Consider the following 22,412-nt stretch of genomic DNA (forward strand, 5'->3'; position numbering starts at 1 on the left):
AATATGGTAGGACATTATACTGTGATTATGGTAAGGATTAGATTGTGAGCTCCCCAGAAGACAGTTAGTGACATGGATATGTACTCTGTAAAGTGCTGCAAAATACACATAATCTGGCAGAGTTTTCACAAAATACACATAATGCAAATAAAGATAGTCCTGCAGGGTTCCTGCTATATACACATAATGTGGTAGCATTCCCCAAAAATACATGTACTGCGGCAGCATTTCTGCCCCTCCTCCCCACCGCTGTCCCAACTGCCCCTCTTTCTAGCGCTTCTTCCTCTCCTGGGGCAACTATGCTGGCTACACTGAGGCAACTACGCTGGCTACACTGGGGGCAACTACGCTGGCTACACTGGGGGCAACTACGCTGGCTACACTGGGGGCAACTACGCTGGCTACACTGGGGCAACTACGCAGGCTACATTAGGGGCAACTATGCAGGCTACACTGGAGGCAACTACGCAGGCAGGGACGGATCTAGGGGGGGCAGGAGGGTCTCTTGCCCCAGGCGCAGTTTGTTGAATTCTTAAAAAGGTGGCAAAATGAATGGCAGTTTAGGCGCCAAAACCTGACCTTGCCCCAGGCGCAACTTGGTCTAGATCCATCCCTGTACGCAGGCTACACTGGGGGCAACTACGCAGGCTACACTGTCTGGGGGCAACTACGCTAGCTACACTGGGTACAACTACACAGGCTACTCTGGGGGCAACTACGCAGGTTACACTGGGGGCAACTACGCAGGTTACACTGGGGGAAACTATGCAGGCTACACTGGGGGAAACTACGCTGGCTACACTGGGGGAAACTATGCTGGCTACACTGGGGGCAGCTATGCAGGCTACACTGGGAGAAACTATGCAGGCTACACTGGGGGAAACTACGCAGGCTACACTGGGGGCAACTATGCAGGCTACACTGGGGGCAACTACGCTGGCTACACTGGGGGCAGCTATGCAGGCTACACTGGGGGCAACTATGCTGGCTACACTGGGGCAAATACACAGGCTACACTGGGGCAACTATGCTGGGGACAACTATGCTGGGTACACTGGGGGCAACTATATTACCTATTCTGAGGGCAACTATAATAGCTACTTATACTAGGGCAACTATACTATGGACAACTATACTACCTATACAGTACTGGAGTGGGGGCAGCTATAATAGCTACCTAAAGTGGGGCAGCTATACTGGGGGCATCTATACTAGCTATCTATACTGGGGAAACTTTATTACATATACTGGGGCAACTATATTACCTATACTGGGGGCACCTATACCTGGCAGTACCTGCCGTGGCATGCGTAGTTTTCTGCACTCGCTCCTTTTTTTGGGGGGGTGGGGAGACTTATAATACCGAGCACCGGGTGTCAAATGCCCTAGGTACGCCACTGGTGTCATTACTAACTTTCCTTCAGAGGACAGTTAGTAGTGACAGTATCCTATGAACTGTAAATATAGGAGGGGGGAATCAGATGTGCATTTGATTACTTTTAGGCCAACTGCTCATTATCTGCGGCATCTCCTGGCCTTCATGTTTGCTGTAGAAGAAATAAACAGAACACCTGACCTCCTGCCTAACATCACGCTGGGATACACGATATACGATGTCTGCATGTTAGAGGATCTAGCTGTACAGAGCGCTCTGAGTATATTATCCGGGGTGGAGGAGCCTGTGCCAAATTACAGCTGTAACCAGAAGAGCAAAGTGGTGGCTTTCATTGGACACTTGGAGTCTTCACCATCACTCGCTATAGCTGAAGTAAGCGGGATCTACAAATATCCACAGGTAATAATACCGTTATAGTTGAATTACTAAACCAAAGTATGTTTACAGAGATTGTTCGTTCTGAAGGGTGTCCAGGTTTTCTGATAATAGAGATGGCAATGGCTGAGTTGTACTGGAATGGTCTCAACCAAGGAATGGAATGAAGATTTTTTCCCCCTCTTTCAATCAATGTAAAGAGTCACAGAAAAGAGGTCCACAAAGCATACCTGAGGCCTGGAACCCATTACAAGTCGCAATTGGCAATCGCAATCGGTGGCGTTTTGAATTAGCTTCTTGTAAGCAATTTCATGAGCGTTCTCCGGTGATTTTGGTAGCAATTTAAAAAAGTGTAAGCTTTTTGCCAGCGATTGTGATTGCAATTAGCGATTTCAGTTCTGATTGGTCATTTCAAATTGTTATAATTTTTTTACAGTTTGCAGTCATTTACAATCACCAACAAATCGTTATGTGTAGCGATTCATGAGCAATTTGTGCAAACGCTCCCAAAATGCTGCATGTCCTGCGATTGCGATTTGGGTAATCACAATCGCTTCTGTGGAATTTGTCACATCCATTTACATTGGCAGAGCGTTTAGGGAAATCGCTGGTGATTTAAAGCAATCCCTAAATACTCAAAAAGCGCTCTAGTAGGTTTCAGCCCTAAAGCAGCCAAGAAAAACTTTAGATACTTAACTCATTAGAGAGAAGTCTCTGGATTGCTCAAAGGGCTTCCCCAATCATACTGTGGCCCACCATTGCAGTTCAGGGTTCTTCTAAGCATATTTGACAATGGCTTGTGGAACATGCTTTCCTGGGCATGTACATATTCGTGAACAATCACAACAGTACTGGGCATGCGCGAGTAAGGCCTCGTTCACATCATTAGCGCAGATGGCTGTGCGATTGGAACGCAACGCGTCCGATCGCACGCCATCTGCGCTCCTATGCGCTGCGCTGCAGATCCCATTAATTACAATGAATGGGATCTGCGTTGCGATTCCCAAAAATGCGTGCAGCACGCGATAGCGCAATCGCGCTGCCACGCAGCGCATATGATGGGAACGGTAGAAGGGCTGTCTATGCCCTTCTACCGTTCTTGCGTGTCGCACACTATACACCTTAGGCCTCGTTCAGACTATACGCGCTGCCGTGCGCATTTTGGCAGCGCGTATAGTCTGAACGAGGCCTAAGGTCTGCACCTCTGCAGTAGTACAAAGCCTCTCATACATGGCATTTTTCTTGCTTCCAGGAGAGGCTTTGCGCTACTGCAGCAGGCATTGACCATTCTTGCACATGCACAGTATGGCCACACTCCTACATGGATGGGAGTATGGTCACAAAGATGTATAGGATCCTGAGCAGCAGTGGTGGCCACCGGGAGGATCCAGGAGGATCCCGTAAGCCTTTTGACTATCCAGAGGATTTCCACTAATTAGGTAAGGATTATGTTAACATATTTTCCTCTTCACAAGTTTGCTTTAAACGTGTATTGAGTGGAAAGGGCCAAGGACCATTTACTGTCTTATTTCTGTATATGTCCCTACTGGGGAGATTTCTTTTGCTTCTTGTTTACTTTTTTGCTGGGATCGCCTGGGACCTTCATGAATGTCTTCAGCTTTAATATAAACACTAGTGACCACAGAGACAGCAAATGAGGCATGGCAAGAGAAACTTGTGTCACCTCTAGTGTCAGCAGGCCTATGTGCCCATTTTAGTGTTTGGAGATCCGCACCTTAGTGTCTTGCACCTTCCGTGCACCTTCAGTGTCTGGCAGTCCTCCGGTGCCTCCTTAAAGGACATCCGAGCTGTGAGGGCTTCTTCCAGCTTCTAGGAGTCGATCAGGTCCCTCACTGTAGGTCCGCCACCCTCCAGGATGCCGCTGCCACCTTCAAAAGATTCCAACAACAGCCGTGGTCATGGGCTACTATTGTGCCAGTATTGAACGCACTTCACAGAATTGGGAGCATTATGCAATTGTGCAGCTTAAGCCTTGTAATGTTTTGGAGGGAACAGTTGCACCCAGAAGGGTAGCTAGATTACAGCAAGGGGCCTAATAGATTTCTAGGGTCTAGAAAAAGCCCCAGGTATGTAAATCCAATCCTCCCCCAGTTTGTTGGATGACCTTTAGGTCATGGAAACTCCAGGTCTGCATTAATGGAATGGTGTTAAGTGCATGCTGCCATCAGCTGGGCCAGTGAGTGATGCATCGGCTCCTGTATTATCTGTATGCAGTGCACCGGCGTACCTACCGGGGATGCGACCCCCTCAGCCGCAGGGGGGCCCGGGGCTGCTCTGGGGCCTGCTCACTGTGCGTGGGGGGAGCGCTGCTCTGGACCCCCCAGCAAGGTGCTCAACTGGCCGCAGCGTCTAATAGACGCTGCACCAGTTCATTCCCCGCAGCCCCGCTCCAGCAGCCTGCATAGTCTCCGGCAGGCAGAGCAGGGCTACGGCAAGATGGCCGCCGAAGAAGCCCTACACTGGAGACTATTTGTGTCTCTAGTACAGGGCTTCGGCAGCCATCTTGCCGTAGCCCTGCACTCTGCCTGTCAGCGCGGGAGATGTGCTGCAGGAGGATTCGGGTCTCGGGGAGCTGCGAGCCAGATGCCGGGAGAGGAGAAGACTTCTGTCAGGTAAGTGAATTGTTTTTTTTTCACAGGTGCATTTTTTTTCTGGTAACTGCTGCCTACATTGTGATTTTCTGGTCACTGCTGCCCACATTACGATTTTCAGGTGTCTGCTGCCCACATTATGATTTTCTGGTCACTGCTGCCCACATTGCGATTTTCTGGTGTCTGCTGCCCACATTACGATTTTCTGGTCACTGCTGCCCACATTGCGATTTTCTGGTCACTGCTGCCCACATTGCGATTTTCAGGTGTCTGCTGCCCACATTGCGATTTTCAGGTGTCTGCTGCCCACATTACGATTTTCAGGTGTCTGCTGCCCACATTGCGATTTTCAGGTGTCTGCTGCCCACATTACGATTTTCTGGTGTCTGCTGCCCACATTACGATTTTCAGGTGTCTGCTGCCCACATTGCGATTTTCAGGTGTCTGCTGCCCACATTACGATTTTCAGGTGTCTGCTGCCCACATTACGATTTTCAGGTGTCTGCTGCCCACATTGCGATTTTCTGGTGTCTGCTGCCCACATTACGATTTTCTGGTGTATGCTGCCCACATTGTGATTTTCTGGTGACTGCTGCCCACATTGCGATTTTCTGGTGACTGCTGCCCACATTGCGATTTTCTGGTGACTGCTGCCCACATTGCGATTTTCTGGTGACTGCTGCCCACATAAGGATTTTCTGGTGACTGCTGCCCACATTAGGATTTTCTGGTGTCTGCTGCCCACATTACGATATTCTGGTGACTGCTGCCCACATTAGGATTTTCTGGTGACTGATGCCCACATTGTGATTTTCTGGTGACTGCTGCCCACGGCGATTTTCTGGTGACTGCTGCCCACATTACGATTTTCTGGCCCACATTACGATTTTCAGTTGAACACTGCCCACGTTACGATTGTCTGGTGAATGCTGTCCACGTTACGATTTTCTGGTGAACGCTGCCCACATTACGATTGTCTGGCCCACATTACGATTTTCTGGCTGGGCCAGTGAGTGATGCATCGGCTCCTGTATTATCTGTATGCAGTGCACCGGCGTACCTACCGGGGATGCGACCCCCTCAGCCGCAGGGGGGCCCGGGGCTGCTCTGGGGCCTGCTCACTGTGCGTGGGGGGAGCGCTGCTCTGGACCCCCCAGCAAGGTGCTCAACTGGCCGTCTAATAGACGCTGCGCCAGTTCATTCCCCGCAGCCCCGCTCCAGCAGCCTGCATAGTCTCCGGCAGGCAGAGCAGGGCTACGGCAAGATGGCCGCCGAAGAAGCCCTACACTGGAGACTATTTGTGTCTCTAGTACAGGGCTTCGGCAGCCATCTTGCCGTAGCCCTGCACTCTGCCTGTCAGCGCGGGAGATGTGCTGCAGGAGGATTCGGGTCTCAGGGAGCTGCGAGCCAGATGCCGGGAGAGGAGAAGACTTCTGTCAGGTAAGTGAATTGTTTTTTTTTCACAGGTGCATTTTTTTTTCTGGTAACTGCTGCCTACATTGTGATTTTCTGGTCACTGCTGCCCACATTACGATTTTCAGGTGTCTGCTGCCCACATTATGATTTTCTGGTCACTGCTGCCCACATTGCGATTTTCTGGTGTCTGCTGCCCACATTACGATTTTCTGGTCACTGCTGCCCACATTGCGATTTTCTGGTCACTGCTGCCCACATTGCGATTTTCAGGTGTCTGCTGCCCACATTGCGATTTTCAGGTGTCTGCTGCCCACATTACGATTTTCAGGTGTCTGCTGCCCACATTGCGATTTTCAGGTGTCTGCTGCCCACATTACGATTTTCTGGTGTCTGCTGCCCACATTACGATTTTCAGGTGTCTGCTGCCCACATTGCGATTTTCAGGTGTCTGCTGCCCACATTACGATTTTCAGGTGTCTGCTGCCCACATTACGATTTTCAGGTGTCTGCTGCCCACATTGCGATTTTCTGGTGTCTGCTGCCCACATTACGATTTTCTGGTGTATGCTGCCCACATTGTGATTTTCTGGTGACTGCTGCCCACATTGCGATTTTCTGGTGACTGCTGCCCACATTGCGATTTTCTGGTGACTGCTGCCCACATTGCGATTTTCTGGTGACTGCTGCCCACATAAGGATTTTCTGGTGACTGCTGCCCACATTAGGATTTTCTGGTGTCTGCTGCCCACATTACGATATTCTGGTGACTGCTGCCCGCATTAGGATTTTCTGGTGACTGATGCCCACATTGTGATTTTCTGGTGACTGCTGCCCACATGGCGATTTTCTGGTGACTGCTGCCCACATTACGATTTTCTGGCCCACATTACGATTTTCAGTTGAACACTGCCCACGTTACGATTGTCTGGTGAATGCTGTCCACGTTACGATTTTCTGGTGAACGCTGCCCACATTACGATTTTCTGGCCCACATTACGATTTTCTGGCTGGGCCAGTGAGTGATGCATCGGCTCCTGTATTATCTGTATGCAGTGCACCGGCGTACCTACCGGGGATGCGACCCCCTCAGCCGCAGGGGGGCCCGGGGCTGCTCTGGGGCCTGCTCACTGTGCGTGGGGGGAGCGCTGCTCTGGACCCCCCAGCAAGGTGCTCAACTGGCCGTCTAATAGACGCTGCGCCAGTTCATTCCCCGCAGCCCCGCTCCAGCAGCCTGCATAGTCTCCGGCAGGCAGAGCAGGGCTACGGCAAGATGGCCGCCGAAGAAGCCCTACACTGGAGACTATTTGTGTCTCTAGTACAGGGCTTCGGCAGCCATCTTGCCGTAGCCCTGCACTCTGCCTGTCAGCGCGGGAGATGTGCTGCAGGAGGATTCGGGTCTCAGGGAGCTGCGAGCCAGATGCCGGGAGAGGAGAAGACTTCTGTCAGGTAAGTGAATTGTTTTTTTTTCACAGGTGCATTTTTTTTTCTGGTAACTGCTGCCTACATTGTGATTTTCTGGTCACTGCTGCCCACATTACGATTTTCAGGTGTCTGCTGCCCACATTATGATTTTCTGGTCACTGCTGCCCACATTGCGATTTTCTGGTGTCTGCTGCCCACATTACGATTTTCTGGTCACTGCTGCCCACATTGCGATTTTCTGGTCACTGCTGCCCACATTGCGATTTTCAGGTGTCTGCTGCCCACATTGCGATTTTCAGGTGTCTGCTGCCCACATTACGATTTTCAGGTGTCTGCTGCCCACATTGCGATTTTCAGGTGTCTGCTGCCCACATTGCGATTTTCAGGTGTCTGCTGCCCACATTACGATTTTCTGGTGTCTGCTGCCCACATTACGATTTTCAGGTGTCTGCTGCCCACATTGCGATTTTCAGGTGTCTGCTGCCCACATTACGATTTTCAGGTGTCTGCTGCCCACATTACGATTTTCAGGTGTCTGCTGCCCACATTGCGATTTTCTGGTGTCTGCTGCCCACATTACGATTTTCTGGTGTATGCTGCCCACATTGTGATTTTCTGGTGACTGCTGCCCACATTGCGATTTTCTGGTGACTGCTGCCCACATTGCGATTTTCTGGTGACTGCTGCCCACATTGCGATTTTCTGGTGACTGCTGCCCACATAAGGATTTTCTGGTGACTGCTGCCCACATTAGGATTTTCTGGTGTCTGCTGCCCACATTACGATATTCTGGTGACTGCTGCCCGCATTAGGATTTTCTGGTGACTGATGCCCACATTGTGATTTTCTGGTGACTGCTGCCCACATGGCGATTTTCTGGTGACTGCTGCCCACATTACGATTTTCTGGCCCACATTACGATTTTCAGTTGAACACTGCCCACGTTACGATTGTCTGGTGAATGCTGTCCACGTTACGATTTTCTGGTGAACGCTGCCCACATTACGATTTTCTGGCCCACATTACGATTTTCTGGTGAACACTGCCCACGTTACGATTGTCTGGTGAATGCTGTCCATGTTACAATTTTCTGGTGAACGCTGCCCACATTACGATTTTCTGGTGAACTCTGCCCACATCACGATTTTCTGTCCCACATTACGATATTCTGGTGAACGCTGCCCACATTACGATTGTCTGGTGAATGCTGTCCACGTTACAATTATCTGGTGACTGCTGCTCACGTTACGATTTTTTTGTGACTGGTGCCCACATTACGATTTTCTGGTGAACTCTGCCCACATTACGATTTTCTGGTGAACTCTGCCAACATTATGATTTTCTAAAGGCCCACATTACGATTTTATGGTGAACTCTGCCCACATTACGATTTTCTGGCCCACATTACGATTGTCTGGTAAAATGTTGCCCACTTTACAATTAATTTACAGTGAAACGCTGCCCCATTACGATTATTTGGCACCTATGGGGGGGGCCCCATCCAAATATTCGCAGGGGGGCCCAGTGATTTCTAGTTACGCCCCTGATGCAGTGGTACTACAATACATCCAGTGTGCACCATCAACAATAACAGTGTGGGAAACTGGGAATGCAGAGCATTTCTGGGCACCAGTGCAACAATATTATATGGGCCAAGGCCCATGAATTTATAGCAAAGAAAAGAGGAGAAAATTGACTCTACAGGCCACAGAGTGGTTCACGCCAAACTTACACAGCTGACTGATAAACTTTCAGCTCGGACTTCTCAGTGTGGGATCTTTTTGGTGCAAGGATCATCTCTACACCTTTGTCCTCCAAGCTCTGGAGGAGAGCAGTGGTGGGTCGAAATTTCGCATATGCAAAATTGTGCATCGAAATTCGCAATTACACATCGTAACTGTAATGCAACATTTCAGAGAAAATCGTAATTAATTTTGTGTGTAATGGTAATACTTCATAATTTCACATAATTGTTTGTGTAATTTTCATGTTATTTCACGTAAGTTTCTGCAAACTTTAGCGGTGAATAGCAAATCCCCCATACATGCTGTTGCTACCAAAATTGCTACATATGTTAAAGAGAATCTGTACTCTAATATTCTTACAATAAAAAGCATACCATTCTATTCATTATTTTCTCCTGTGCCCCTCTGTGCTGTTTCTGCCACTCTCTGCTGCAATCCTGGCTTGTAATTAACAGTTTTAGGCAGTGTTTACAAACAAACTAACCAGCTTCTAATAGGCTCAGCTAAGCCTATAGTGTGAGTCCTTCAGAGTATGCAGGGGGCCTGCAGAGGGTGTGTATCGCTTCTACCAATCACAAGCAGCCCTGCACATTCCACACAATCAAGCTTTAGCCCGACAAACAGGACAGAGGAAAGATACATTGATTTATTACAGAGACAGTGCAGTTAGGAAAGACTGCAGTAAGCCAGAGCAGATTAGAACAGGCATAGGAACTTATAGGATAGAAGAACTAAGGCTGAAAAATTTGTTACAGAGTCTCTTTAAGTAGTGGGTATAAGTAAAATTTTTCAAAAAGACCTCATAGTTTTTGAGAACATCGATTTTAAAAATGCAAAGAAAAATTGTTGTTAAACTGTCATTTTTCTGAGTTTAAAATACATCTTTTCCTTGCATTTTTAAAACCGATTTTCTCAAGAACTACAAGGTCTTGTAAGGAAACGCGGAAATGCCGCCGTCTCTCAAGGTGAGGCGGCTGTTTCCACGTCCAGCATGGCGTCACAACGCGGAAAAAACGCTGCATGCCGCATAGGCAGTGCGGCGGAATCCGCATCAGAGGCGGCCCCCGCACTAGATACATTGCATGACAGTACTGGTGTGGCTGGGACTGATAGTCCACCAAGATTCAGACTTACACGCGCGCGAGCAGAGAGGCAGAGTTTAAATAGCAGTTAGAAGGGTGTCGGCTGACCAGCTGGGTCAGCTGACAAATTCCACTGCTCTCATTGGACCAGCAATTAGGGAGGTCCTGGAAAGGTCCTAGAGTATATATACTGCTGGTTGTTCACTTGCTCTTTGTCTGGCGTGCGATCACATATGTGGGAGCACCCAGATCCGTAGTCAGATCCTTAAGTGTGCCGGGACCAGCTGGAGCTGTAATCCTACACTTAGCTAGATTATTGATAGCTAAAGTACTAGTTTGATTGTGATTTTCTGTTATGACTTTTGCCTGCCTCGACTATCCTCCTGAACTCTCACCTTGTACCTCGATATTTCTGATACTCTGTTGCCGAACCTCGGCTCGTTCCTAGACTCTGTTTCTGCCTCCTGATTTTGTACCCCGATATATCTGATACCCCGTTGCTGAACCCTGCCTGTACTTTGACTCCGCCTTTGCCTACTGTATTTGTACTTTATCTGTCCGTGTGTGTACGACCTGGCTTGTCTGACCTCGAGAACCGACCTCACGATTGGAGGCGGTTCCCAGTCCTGTTAGTGACACTTCTTCCTGAGTGTCACTCTCGGACTTTCCTTCCTACTGTCAGTCTGACTCCTCCCGTCTTGGAGAGCTCAGGTCTGCGGAAGGAATCCGTGCAGTTCTCCTTGCTGCACTGAGGCCTAGGCCTCCTAGTGTTACTGTTACACCAAAACACTACACTCTACTCAGGCGAACAGAGGTTAGTTGTATATCGGATTATCGGTGAGACTGCAGATCACTTATAATCTGGTATATATCTGTATTTCCGGCGATACTGCAGATCACCGGTAATCAGATACTCTCTGCGCCCACCGATCGTTACAGAACGCCAGACCACAAAAACGATGGAATCACGCACTGATCCTCTGACTGTGCTTGCCACTTCGGTGGATAACATTCATCAAGCACTGGGCCAGCACAAAGCCTTAATTGATGCCTTATCAGGCTCTGTGAAAACCCTACAGACGTCAGTTGATTCAGTGCGATCCCCTCCTAGTGATGACATACGTATGCCTGTACCTGATAAGTTTTCCGGCCACAAATCTGACTTCCGGAATTTCAGGAGTAGAGTGTTGTCATATTTCGAGCTGAGACCCCGATTCTCGGGGACTGAGGCCCAACGGGTCATCTTCATTAAAACCCTGCTGACTGGCGACTCCCAGTCCTGGGCATATAACCTGCCTTCTACCGATACAGCTCTAACCTCGGTAGAGGAATTCTTTAAGGCTATGGCCGTAATTTACGACGACCCTGACCTTGCTGCATCCTCTGAGCGGAAGCTCAAACTTTTGCGGCAAGGCAGAGGTTCGGTTGAGGATTATGCGGCAGAATTCCGCAGGTGGTCAGTCACTACTAGATTTGACAACTTTGCCTTAATGGATTACTTCTTGTCTGGGTTGTCAGAGGAGGTCTCCGACTTAATGTTAACCGTGCCTGAGCCCAAGACGGTTGATGAAGCCATATCATCGGCCATTCGAGTGGATCGCAGGTTGCGCCACCAGAGGCAGGCTAGGGGCAGTCACCGTGTCAGGGTGACATCGTACGCGGCACCATCCGCTACACCCCTAGTGACACCTTCTCCGCCTGTCTCACCCTCCCCGGCCTTGCCACCGCCCGAACCAATGCAGATTGGTCGGTCAAGGCTGACCCAGGTGGAACAAAGGCGGAGAATGACAGAACAGCTGTGCCTGTATTGTGCAGCAGCAGGGCATAGAGTGCGAAACTGCCCTAACAAGTCGGGAAACGAGTTTGCCTAGGAGTAGTGGGGGGTGACACCCTGGGCACGCAAATTGCACCCCTTAAAGAGAAAAAATTACTTCTCCCTTGTACGGTTACATGGGAGGATAAATCTGTATCCACTGAAGCCTTTATTGATTCTGGCTCAGCGGCTAATTTTATGAACTTCGAATTTGCTCAGGAGTTGGGCCTCCCACTCACTCCTGTGAGACCCCCCATTCAGGTTACGGCAGTGGACGATTCCCCTCTGCAACGGAATCGTGCCCTGTCACAGACTCCGATGGTGAAACTCACCATAGGGGTTCTGCATGGGGAAGAATTACAATTTTTTGTGCTGCACATGTCAACCTCCACTATTATCTTAGGCATGCCGTGGTTGCAAGTCCATTCACCGCACATCGACTGGGCCACGGGTCAGTTAACCTCCTGGTCTCCCCATTGTTTTCATCAGTGTTTGGGGAAGCTAACATTGGGGCAAACCAGAATTCAGGTGGAAGGGGTACCAGACCAGTATGCTGAATATTCTGATGTTTTCTGCCCTAAAGCTGCCGATAAATTGCCTCCACATCGCCCTTTCGACTGTCCCATTGATCTCCGTTCTGGTTGTGTACCCCCCCGGGGTCGTTTGTACAATTTGTCGGGGCCCGAAAAATTGGCGATGCAGGAGTACATTAGGGAGAATCTGGCCAAAGGCTTTATTCGGCCGTCCCGGTCGCCTGCTGGGGCCGGCTTCTTCTTTGTAAAAAAGAAAGACGGAGGTCTGCGGCCTTGCATTGATTACCGCGGTCTCAACAAGATTACAGTAAAAAATCGCTATCCGCTACCCTTGATAGACGATCTTTTTACACAAATCACTGGCGCCCAGATCTTTTCTAAGCTGGATTTGCGAGGTGCGTACAACCTGGTACGCATAAGAAAGGGCGATGAATGGAAGACGGCCTTTAATACACCAGACGGGCATTATGAGTACCTGGTAATGCCCTTCGGGTTATGTAATGCCCCGGCCGTCTTCCAGGAACTCATCAACGAGGTCTTCAGAGAGGTGTTGGGAAGATTTGTTCTAGTTTATCTAGACGATATTCTTATCTTCTCCAACAGTCTCTCTGAACATAGGATCCATGTGAGGTTCGTTTTGAACAGACTAAGGCAGAATCTATTGTATGCTAAGTTAGAAAAATGTATCTTCGAGGTAACATCTGTCGCTTTCCTGGGGTACATAATCTCTACTACTGGCCTGTCCATGGATCCGGCCAAGGTCTCCGCTGTGTTAGAATGGCCTCAGCCGGTAGGCTTGAAATCGCTTCAGCGGTTTCTTGGCTTTGCCAACTATTATAGGAGGTTCATAAAGGGGTACTCTACGGTGATTTCTCCACTTACCAGTCTCACCAAGAAGGGTGCAGATACCACTCACTGGTCTCCCGAGGCGTTACAGGCTTTTGCCACCCTGAAGGGCTTATTTTGTTCTGCACCCATCCTCAGGCATGTGGATACGTCTTTTCCTTTTATTGTTGAGGTGGATGCCTCAGAGGTCGGGGTGGGGGCTGTGCTGTCTCAGCGATCTGGCTTGCAGGGTAGATTGCACCCGTGTGCCTACTTCTCCCGTAGATTCTCCCCTGCGGAAAGGAACTACGATATTGGCAACAGAGAGCTCTTAGCCATTAAGTTAGCCTTCGAGGAATGGCGACACTGGTTAGAGGGAGCGGAGCATACGGTCACGGTTTACACTGACCATAAAAATCTAGAATACATCGAGGGAGCTAAGAGGTTGAGCCCTCGCCAGGCTCGTTGGTCATTATTTTTTTCTCGATTCTCTTTCATTATTACGTATACACCGGGTAGCAAGAACACTAAGGCGGATGCCTTGTCCAGGTGCTTTGAGTCAGAGACAGCACAGCCCTCCATTCCAGAGACTATTGTTCCCCAGAGGTTGGTACTGGCCGCAACAGAGACTTGGGAGGATTGGAAGGGGACTTTAATTCCCTTCCAACAAGACATCCCAGAAGGAAAACCCGCAGGGGTGCTGTTCATTCCGCTACCGTTCCGTCTCCAGGTTCTAGAGATGTTCCATACGCATAAAAATGCTGGGCATCCTGGAGCATCTAGAACACAGGATCTGGTAGCTAGATGTGCTTGGTGGCCTTCCTTGGCAGCTGATTGCAAGGAATTCGTGAGGGAATGTGCGGTTTGTGCTAAGAGTAAACCCTCCCGGCTGGCACCTGTGGGTACCTTGCAGCCTTTACCCACCCCGAGTGAGCCATGGACCCATTTGTCCATGGATTTTGTAGGTGAACTTCCCAAGTCAGAAGGCATGTCGGTCATTTGGGTGGTAGTCGACCGCTTCAGTAAAATGGCCCATTTCGTGCCCTTGAAAGGACTCCCCTCGGCCCAGGAATTGGCTGACCTGTTTATCACACATGTGTTCCGGCTGCACGGCATTCCGGAAAACATAGTGTCGGATCGGGGAGTCCAGTTCATTTCTAAATTCTGGAGGGCATTCTGCCAACAAATGGGCATGAAGTTGTCATTTTCATCGGGCTACCACCCACAGACCAATGGGCAAACGGAGAGAATCAACCAGTCTTTGGAGCAATTCTTGAGGTGCTATGTTGCAGAAACACAGAACGACTGGGTCAAATTTCTGCCTTTCGCGGAGTTCGCACAAAACAATTTAAAAAGCTCCTCCACCGGATTCTCTCCATTCCAGGTGGTGTCTGGAAGATTGCCCAAGTTCTCACCATTGCCAGTGGCCTCCTCTCCGTTTCCAGCTTTGGAAGCCTGGCAGAGATCTTTTAAAGATATTTGGCACACGGTGAGAGATAATTTACGAAAAGCTTTTGTTAATCAAAAGGGTCAAGCTGATAAGAGACGTTCAGTAGAGTGGAGCTTCCAACCTGGAGACTTGGTTTGGGTGTCTACACGTCATTTGGCTCTGAAACAACCTTCTGACAAACTTGGTCCCAGGTTCGTGGGCCCATTCCCTGTGACTAGGAAGATCAACGATGTCACATATACCGTTGATCTTCCCACCAGCATGCGGGGAGTGAGGTCTTTCCATGTATCACTTCTCAAACCCGCAGTCCAGCTGGGTCCCACTCCTCCTCCTCCTGTCTTAGTCAATGCCCAACCCGAGTATGAGGTGGAAAGAATCATAGATTCACGTACTGTACAGAACTCGGTGCAGTATCTCGTACATTGGAAGGGGTACGGCATTGAGGAGAGGCAATGGGTACCTGGGAACCGCATGCATGCGGATGAGTTAGTGAGGGAATTTCATACGGTACATCCAGAAAAGCCTGGAAGGAGTTGTCCGGAGTCCACTCCTCGGGGGGGGGGGGGGGGGGGGTACTGTAAGGAAACGCGGAAATGCCGCCGTCTCTCAAGGTGAGGCGGCTGTTTCCGCGTCCAGCATGGCGTCACAACGCGGAAAAAACGCTGCATGCCGCATAGGCAGTGCGGCGGAATCCGCATCAGAGGCGGCCCCCGCACTAGATACATTGCATGACAGTACTGGTGTGGCTGGGACTGATAGTCCACCAAGATTCAGACTTACACGCGCGCGAGCAGAGAGGCAGCGTTTAAATAGCAGTTAGAAGGGTGTCGGCTGACCAGCTGGGTCAGCTGACAAATTCCACTGCTCTCATTGGACCAGCAATTAGGGAGGTCCTGGAAAGGTCCTAGAGTATATATACTGCTGGTTGTTCACTTGCTCTTTGTCTGGCGTGCGATCACATATGTGGGAGCACCCAGATCCGTAGTCAGATCCTTAAGTGTGCCGGGACCAGCTGGAGCTGTAATCCTACACTTAGCTAGATTATTGATAGCTAAAGTACTAGTTTGATTGTGATTTTCTGTTATGACTTTTGCCTGCCTCGACTATCCTCCTGAACTCTGACCTTGTACCTCGATATTTCTGATACTCTGTTGCCGAACCTCGGCTCGTTCCTAGACTCTGTTTCTGCCTCCTGATTTTGTACCCCGATATATCTGATACCCCGTTGCTGAACCCTGCCTGTACTTTGACTCCGCCTTTGCCTACTGTATTTGTACTTTATCTGTCCGTGTGTGTACGACCTGGCTTGTCTGACCTCGAGAACCGACCTCACGATTGGAGGCGGTTCCCAGTCCTGTTAGTGACACTTCTTCCTGAGTGTCACTCTCGGACTTTCCTTCCTACTGTCAGTCTGACTCCTCCCGTCTTGGAGAGCTCAGGTCTGCGGAAGGAATCCGTGCAGTTCTCCTTGCTGCACTGAGGCCTAGGCCTCCTAGTGTTACTGTTACACCAAAACACTACACTCTACTCAGGCGAACAGAGGTTAGTTGTATATCGGATTATCGGTGAGACTGCAGATCACTTATAATCTGGTATATATCTGTATTTCCGGCGATACTGCAGATCACCGGTAATCAGATACTCTCTGCGCCCACCGATCGTTACAGGTCTCTTTGGAAAATGTGTCTTTTTTTTACTTGTACCCACAATTCTCAGTAACATATGCAGCAATTTTGGTGTCAGTAGCATGTATGGGGGCTCTGCCATTCGCTACCAAAGTCGGCGTGAAATTACGTGAAAATTACGTGAAATTTTACGCGAAATTACAAATGACTATTGGAAATCAATTAAATTTACATATCATAATTATGTATAGTTGTATTTGCAAGAAAATGTATGCAAATTTTTGTGTAATTGTAATTAGCTGATTGTGCTCCCTGCCTCAGCTTATTACACTCACTCTGTCCATCTCTGATGGAACAGAACTGGCTCTGCAGACTCCTCCAGCATCACTATTGTACAAAGAACTTGGAGAGGGGTAGAGAGGCAGGGGTAAGGGCTCGGAACACAAAAGCCTGCTGCACGCTGAATAGGGACTGTCTACAAATCTTTGTCTGCAAAACTTTGTATTATTCTTTATTAGTGGCTGAGCAGATGCAGTCATTAGAACAACTGCGCAGAGAGCAGAACATTTTTTCTTGCCCTTAGTTGTCAGTCTCTGAGGATGAAGTCCCCTGTGGCTTCTGGGACCCATGCGGCTGCATCCCTTGCAGTGTCTATAGTTACGCCCCTGAGCACAGCGCTGTACAGGGGACAGCCCTGTCACTTAACAGTCCCCAGGAGTGGCTCACAATTGAATCCCTCTCATAGGCTAATGCCTATGAGAGGTATGAAAGGGTAGTGTATTGTATGGATCACAGTCAGGGCCAGTTTAGGGGGGAGGGAATCTCCACACAGTATTCCAAGTAGGTAAGGACTACAGATGACAATGAAGGTCACTTGTATCACTATAATTACAAGTGGGCAATGTTCTGTTCATAAAGTTCCAACTGATATTAGAGGCAAATTCTCCCCTCATTAACCACTTCCCAACCACAAGTTTTTTCCCTTTAAAAACCAGAGCAATTTTCACATCACGCTCCTCCCATTCATTTGCTCTTAAGTTTATTGGTAAATTAGGCTTTCTTTGGGGGGGTACTTTTTGCTGAGAATTATTTTATTCTAACTGCATTTTATAGGGAAAAAAAATAAAGAAATTAGATATTTCTTTCAGCCATTATAGTTTTAGAATAAAACGTGCTGCTGTGGATAAAACTCACACTTTTTATTTGCCCATTTGTCCTGGTTATTACACCATTTAACTACTTTAAGACCACCTCACTCCAATTGGCGTGAACGCGGCAGCTCCCCCCGGACAACGTAACGCCAATTGGAGTTAAGTCCTGGGGGCGTGGTTTGCAGGGCATCACGCGTCTACACTTCAATGACGGAGTTTAATTCCATCATCAGTCTCCCAGCAGTGATCGCCGCTAGGAGACTGTTAGACGGCGAAACCGTCATCTATTTACATCATACAGCACTGTGATCTACAGCAGCGATGTACTGGGGACAGCCGTGTCACTCGGCTGTCCCCTGAGGAGGCACAACAAGAGCGATTGGCTCTCATAAGCTGATGCCTAGGACAGCCGATCGCTGTTATTGGCTGGCAGGGTGAGGGAGGGAGGGGGGAATTAATAAATAAATAAGAAAAATAAGGAAATGTATTGAAAAAAAATATATAAATAAATACAAAAAAATAATAATAAACGAATACTGCACGAGGGATCAGAGCCCACCAACAGAAAGCTCTGTTGGTGGGCAGAAAAGGGGGGGGGAAATCACTTGTATGCACAGTTGTATGGCCCTGCGGGATAGTGCCCCTGCTAACTATGAGATCTGAAGCGAGAAATATTGTCGCTTCAGTGTCTCTTTAAGTAGAAAAGTGGGAAGTGCTTGGACATGCTTATGTACTGGAGATATCCTTGTGGCATACTTGCATACAAGAGTATATCTGGTAAACAGGGGAATTAGGGTGTGTGTGACCCCCAATGCCTTGGTGACAGATGTATCACCTCTTTGATAGCTCTGTGGTTGCATGCGGTGTACAGGGGCATAGCAATAGGGGGTGCAGTGGTTGCGACTGCATCAGGGCTCTTGGGGCAGAAGGGCATCGAGGGGCCCACAACTGCAGTATTAGCTCTCTCTTGCTCCTGTGCTCATAGTAATTAGAGATGGCCCGAACCTCACGTCCGTGAACCTCCGCAAATGTTCGCGAACATGCAAACATTTGCGAACCGTCATAGACTTCAATGGGGAGGCGAACTTTGGAAACTAGAAACACTTATGCTGGCCACAAAAATGATGGAAAAGATGTTTCAAGGGGTCTAACATCTGAGTTTTTGCATGGGGGAGTGGGATACATGCCAAAAGTCCCAGGTAAAAATCTGGATTTGATGGAAAGCAGCGATTTAAGGGCAGAAATCACTTTGCATGCTAAATTGGAGGCCTAAAGTGCTTGAAAACATCTTGCATGTTTATACATCAATCAGGGAGTGTAATTAGAGTACTGCTTCACACTGACAGACCAAACTCACTGTGTAAGGCACCGCAAACAGCTGTTTGTGTTGTGCTGTGCTGGACTGGTGCGCACCATGGCGAGAGTGCAGGCGATAGCGGTTTTCATGCCCATATGGTCGCCAGGCTGAGGTAGCTCAATGATAGAACAACAGTGACTATCCAGCTGATCGAATTTGGTCTGTCCACAATTAAGCAACAACCTTATTATCTTTGGTGTGCCACCCCCCGAGACACTCATATAGCCGTCGGTCATTGCTTCATTGTGATATGCAAGCCCCTTCACCGCGGCAAGGTAACAATCACGAAGGGGAATTGACACATGTACATGCCTTTTGTTTTGTTGTTGCAGCTGCAGTGCAGCCAGAAAAATTAGGCAGACATGTACACACACCGGAAAAATTATTATAGCGGCTGCAGCTAGCAGCGGCCTTAAAAATTTGGGAATCCGCCTGGAGCCTGGACCCTGTGGTGGCTGAGAAGGCAGTCAAGCAGCCTGCAGGCAGAGATGCTGTGTGGGGAGTGACTTAGTCTTGGGGCAAGCAGTCACACATGTCCAGACAGAGATGTTGTATTTGGGGACTGACTTAGTCTTCGGGCAGGCCTGAGCGTGCTTTGCAGACCAGGCATCCATGGTCAGATGGACCCTTGACCCAATGCTGTGTGCCAGAGATGTCACCACTTGCCTTTCAACATCACGGTACAGTTTAGGTATCACCTTTTTTGAGAAATAATTGCGGCCTGGTGTCTTCCACTGCAGTGTGTGGCTTTGCTTTTGTGTGCTGCTTTTCTCAGGTGGTCATCCCATTGCAGTTTGTGCTTTGTAATCATGTGCCTTCGTAAGGTAGTTGTCCCTACATGGGTCTTGGTCGTTTCATGGCTCAATGTTTGGTAGCAGAGAGTACAGATGACATTGCTCTCACCTGAGGCAGAGACACAAAAAAATGTCCATACCGCTGAGCCCTGTGATGATGGCACTTTGGTGATGGCTGCCGATGGAGTGTTAAGTGGGGTACCAGAATCAGAGCAGGAGGAGGAAGATATGTCTGCGGAAGCTGAGGAAGATGAGGTGTTATGTGTTAAATAGTCAACTACGTCCTGACAATATTGGGGGTTGATGGCACGTGCCTTCTTCTGAACACTGTACTTTGGTCGAGGGCCGCATGAAATCAAGACAGTGTGACCTCGAACAGACCTGCCAGGTGGCCTGCCTCTGGGTCTGCCTCTGCCTGTTATTTTGTCCATATTGGGGGGATGAAGTGAAAGGTATGCACTGACTTGACTAATACAATGTGCAGTCACACAGGTAACATTAACAGGTATGCAGTGACTGGTATATAACACTGCTTGCTGTCACGCAGGTGCAGCGAACATGAACAGGTGTGCAGTGACTGGTATTATAAATGTGCAGCTGTCACACGAACAGGTACCGTGAACAGGTATGCAGTGACTGGTATATATAACACTGCGTGATGCTGTCACGCAGATGCAGTAAACACGAACAGGTATGCACTGACTGGTATTACAAATATACAGCAGTCACACACACAGGTACCGTGAACAGGTATGCAGTGACTGGTATTACAAATGTGCAGCTGTCACACACACAGGTACACTGAACGGGTATGCAGTGACTGGTATATAACACTGCGTGCTGCTGTCACGGAGATGCAGTAAACACGAACAGGTATGCAGTGACTGGTATTACAAATATGCAGCTGTCCCACACAGGTGCAGTGAAAAGGTAGTCACTGAATGTGCTGGGCCTTGCACAGTATAGCAATTACCAAGGGCCAGCTGCAACTACAGGGCTGTATATGCAAGTGTCAGTGGGCCACACACACACACAAAAAAAAACTCATCAAAAGAACATTAGCTCTCAAAAGAGCTGTTTTGGGGTGCTTCTTAGCAATAAGTATCAGCAAGGAGCAAGCGAACAAGCCTAACAACAGCCTAATTAAGCTTTCCCTAATCTGTGCAGCAGCAGACAGCAATCTTTCTCCCTTATATCACTACGCAGCACACAGAGTGAGATCATGGCTGACGCAGCTGCCTTTTATACAGGAGGGGAACCAGGAGGGAGTGTAGCCTGATTGGCTGCCCTGTGTCTGCTGACTGTGATGTAGAGGGTCAAAGTTGAGCCTAATGATGTAGTATAGGGGGCGGGTTGAACTCGCATAAAGTCCGCAGTTCACCACAAACGCGAACCACCGATGTTTGCGCGAATAAGTTTGTGGTTGAACCGGTTTAGGTCATCTCCACTGGGCAGAGCGGGGGTGGGGGGTAGAATGGTCAGTTAAAAACTCACCTCCGATTGCTGCAGACACAGCCTCCATCGTCTTCCTACTTCCTCCTCCGGCGTCCGGCGCCTTGGTTACACCGCCCCTGTGATGTCACAGGGGGAGCTGTTACCAATGTGAACTACGCCAGGGGAGGAAGTTGGATGAAGCTGTAGGCTGTGTCTTCGGCAATCAGAGTTGAGTTTTTAACTCCCCCCACACCGTTCCGCCCATCTCCCCGCCTCCTTACTTGGGGCACATTTCTACACTAGGGGAAGCTACTTATCTAACCTACACTGGGGGAAACTACCTATCTAATCTATACTGGGGGAAGCTACCTATCTAATGCATACTGGGGGAAGCTCCCTATCTAACCTACGCTGTGGGAAGCTACCTATCTATCCTACACTGTGGGCATCTACCTCTCAAACCTATACCTATCTCGCCTATACTGGGGGAACATACCTATCTAACCTATACTGGAGGCACCTACCTATCTCGCCTATACTGGGGGAACATACCTATCTAACCTATACTGGAGGCACCTACCTATCTCGCCTATACTGGGGGAACATACCTATCTAACCTATACTGGAGGAACATACCTATCTAACCTATACTGGGGGAACATACCTATCTAACCTATACTGGAGGCACCTACCTATCTACAGCCAAGCAAAGCCCCAGGGCCCCAGCCCAGCAAAGCAGAGCCCTCAGCAAAGCAAACCCCCCAGCCTAGCAAAGCCTCCTGGTCCCAGCCCAGCAAAGCGTACAGCCAAGCAAAACCTAGTAAAGCCCCCTGCCCAGCAAATTGCCCAGCCCAGCAAAGCCCCCAGCAAGTCACCTAACAAAGCGAGGATGGCTCATCATTACCGCCAGCCAAGCTGGCACAGCATCACCATCAGCCAGGCCAGCACAGCATCACCACCAGCCAGGCCAGCACAGCATCACCACCAGCCAGGCCAGCACAGCATCACCACCAGCCAGGCCAGCACAGCATAGCATAGCATGACCACCAGCCAGGAAGCCCAGCATAACTGCCAGCCGAGTACAGCACACATGCCAGCTAGCCAAAGACAAGACAGAAGCCAGGTGAGGGTCTTACAGTATATATGTGAAATACTGCCTATTGAATATATTTAAGTTACACCACTGCTATGTTCATGCACATTTGGTCCCGCCTATGTCCACGCCCACTTTACATGGCATGACCACGCCCATTTTTCACAGGGTGCCCCGGATCTCCCCGGAACCTAGAAATGCCCCTGCTAAGTAGTCTGCACTATGATCTGACTTTTTAATTGCTTTTACTGTGTTATTGTGATCAAGAGACGTATGTGGTAACTGCTGC

General features: G+C 49.0%; 1 protein-coding gene across 1 annotated transcript in view; it reads left to right on the plus strand.

Moving 5' to 3' along the window:
* Window positions 1-22,412, plus strand: part of LOC137504559 (vomeronasal type-2 receptor 26-like) — a 176,281-nt gene that overhangs the window by 113,638 nt on the left and 40,231 nt on the right. Inside the window, exons 5-6 of the mRNA XM_068233141.1 lie at window positions 1,554-1,795; window positions 14,604-14,708. Of these exons, the coding sequence (XP_068089242.1) occupies window positions 1,554-1,795; window positions 14,604-14,708 (347 nt within the window). The remainder of the gene's footprint in view (window positions 1-1,553; window positions 1,796-14,603; window positions 14,709-22,412) is intronic.

The sequence above is a fragment of the Hyperolius riggenbachi genome, chromosome 4 (genome assembly GCF_040937935.1).
Source record: "Hyperolius riggenbachi isolate aHypRig1 chromosome 4, aHypRig1.pri, whole genome shotgun sequence".
Taxonomy (NCBI): domain Eukaryota; kingdom Metazoa; phylum Chordata; class Amphibia; order Anura; family Hyperoliidae; genus Hyperolius; species Hyperolius riggenbachi.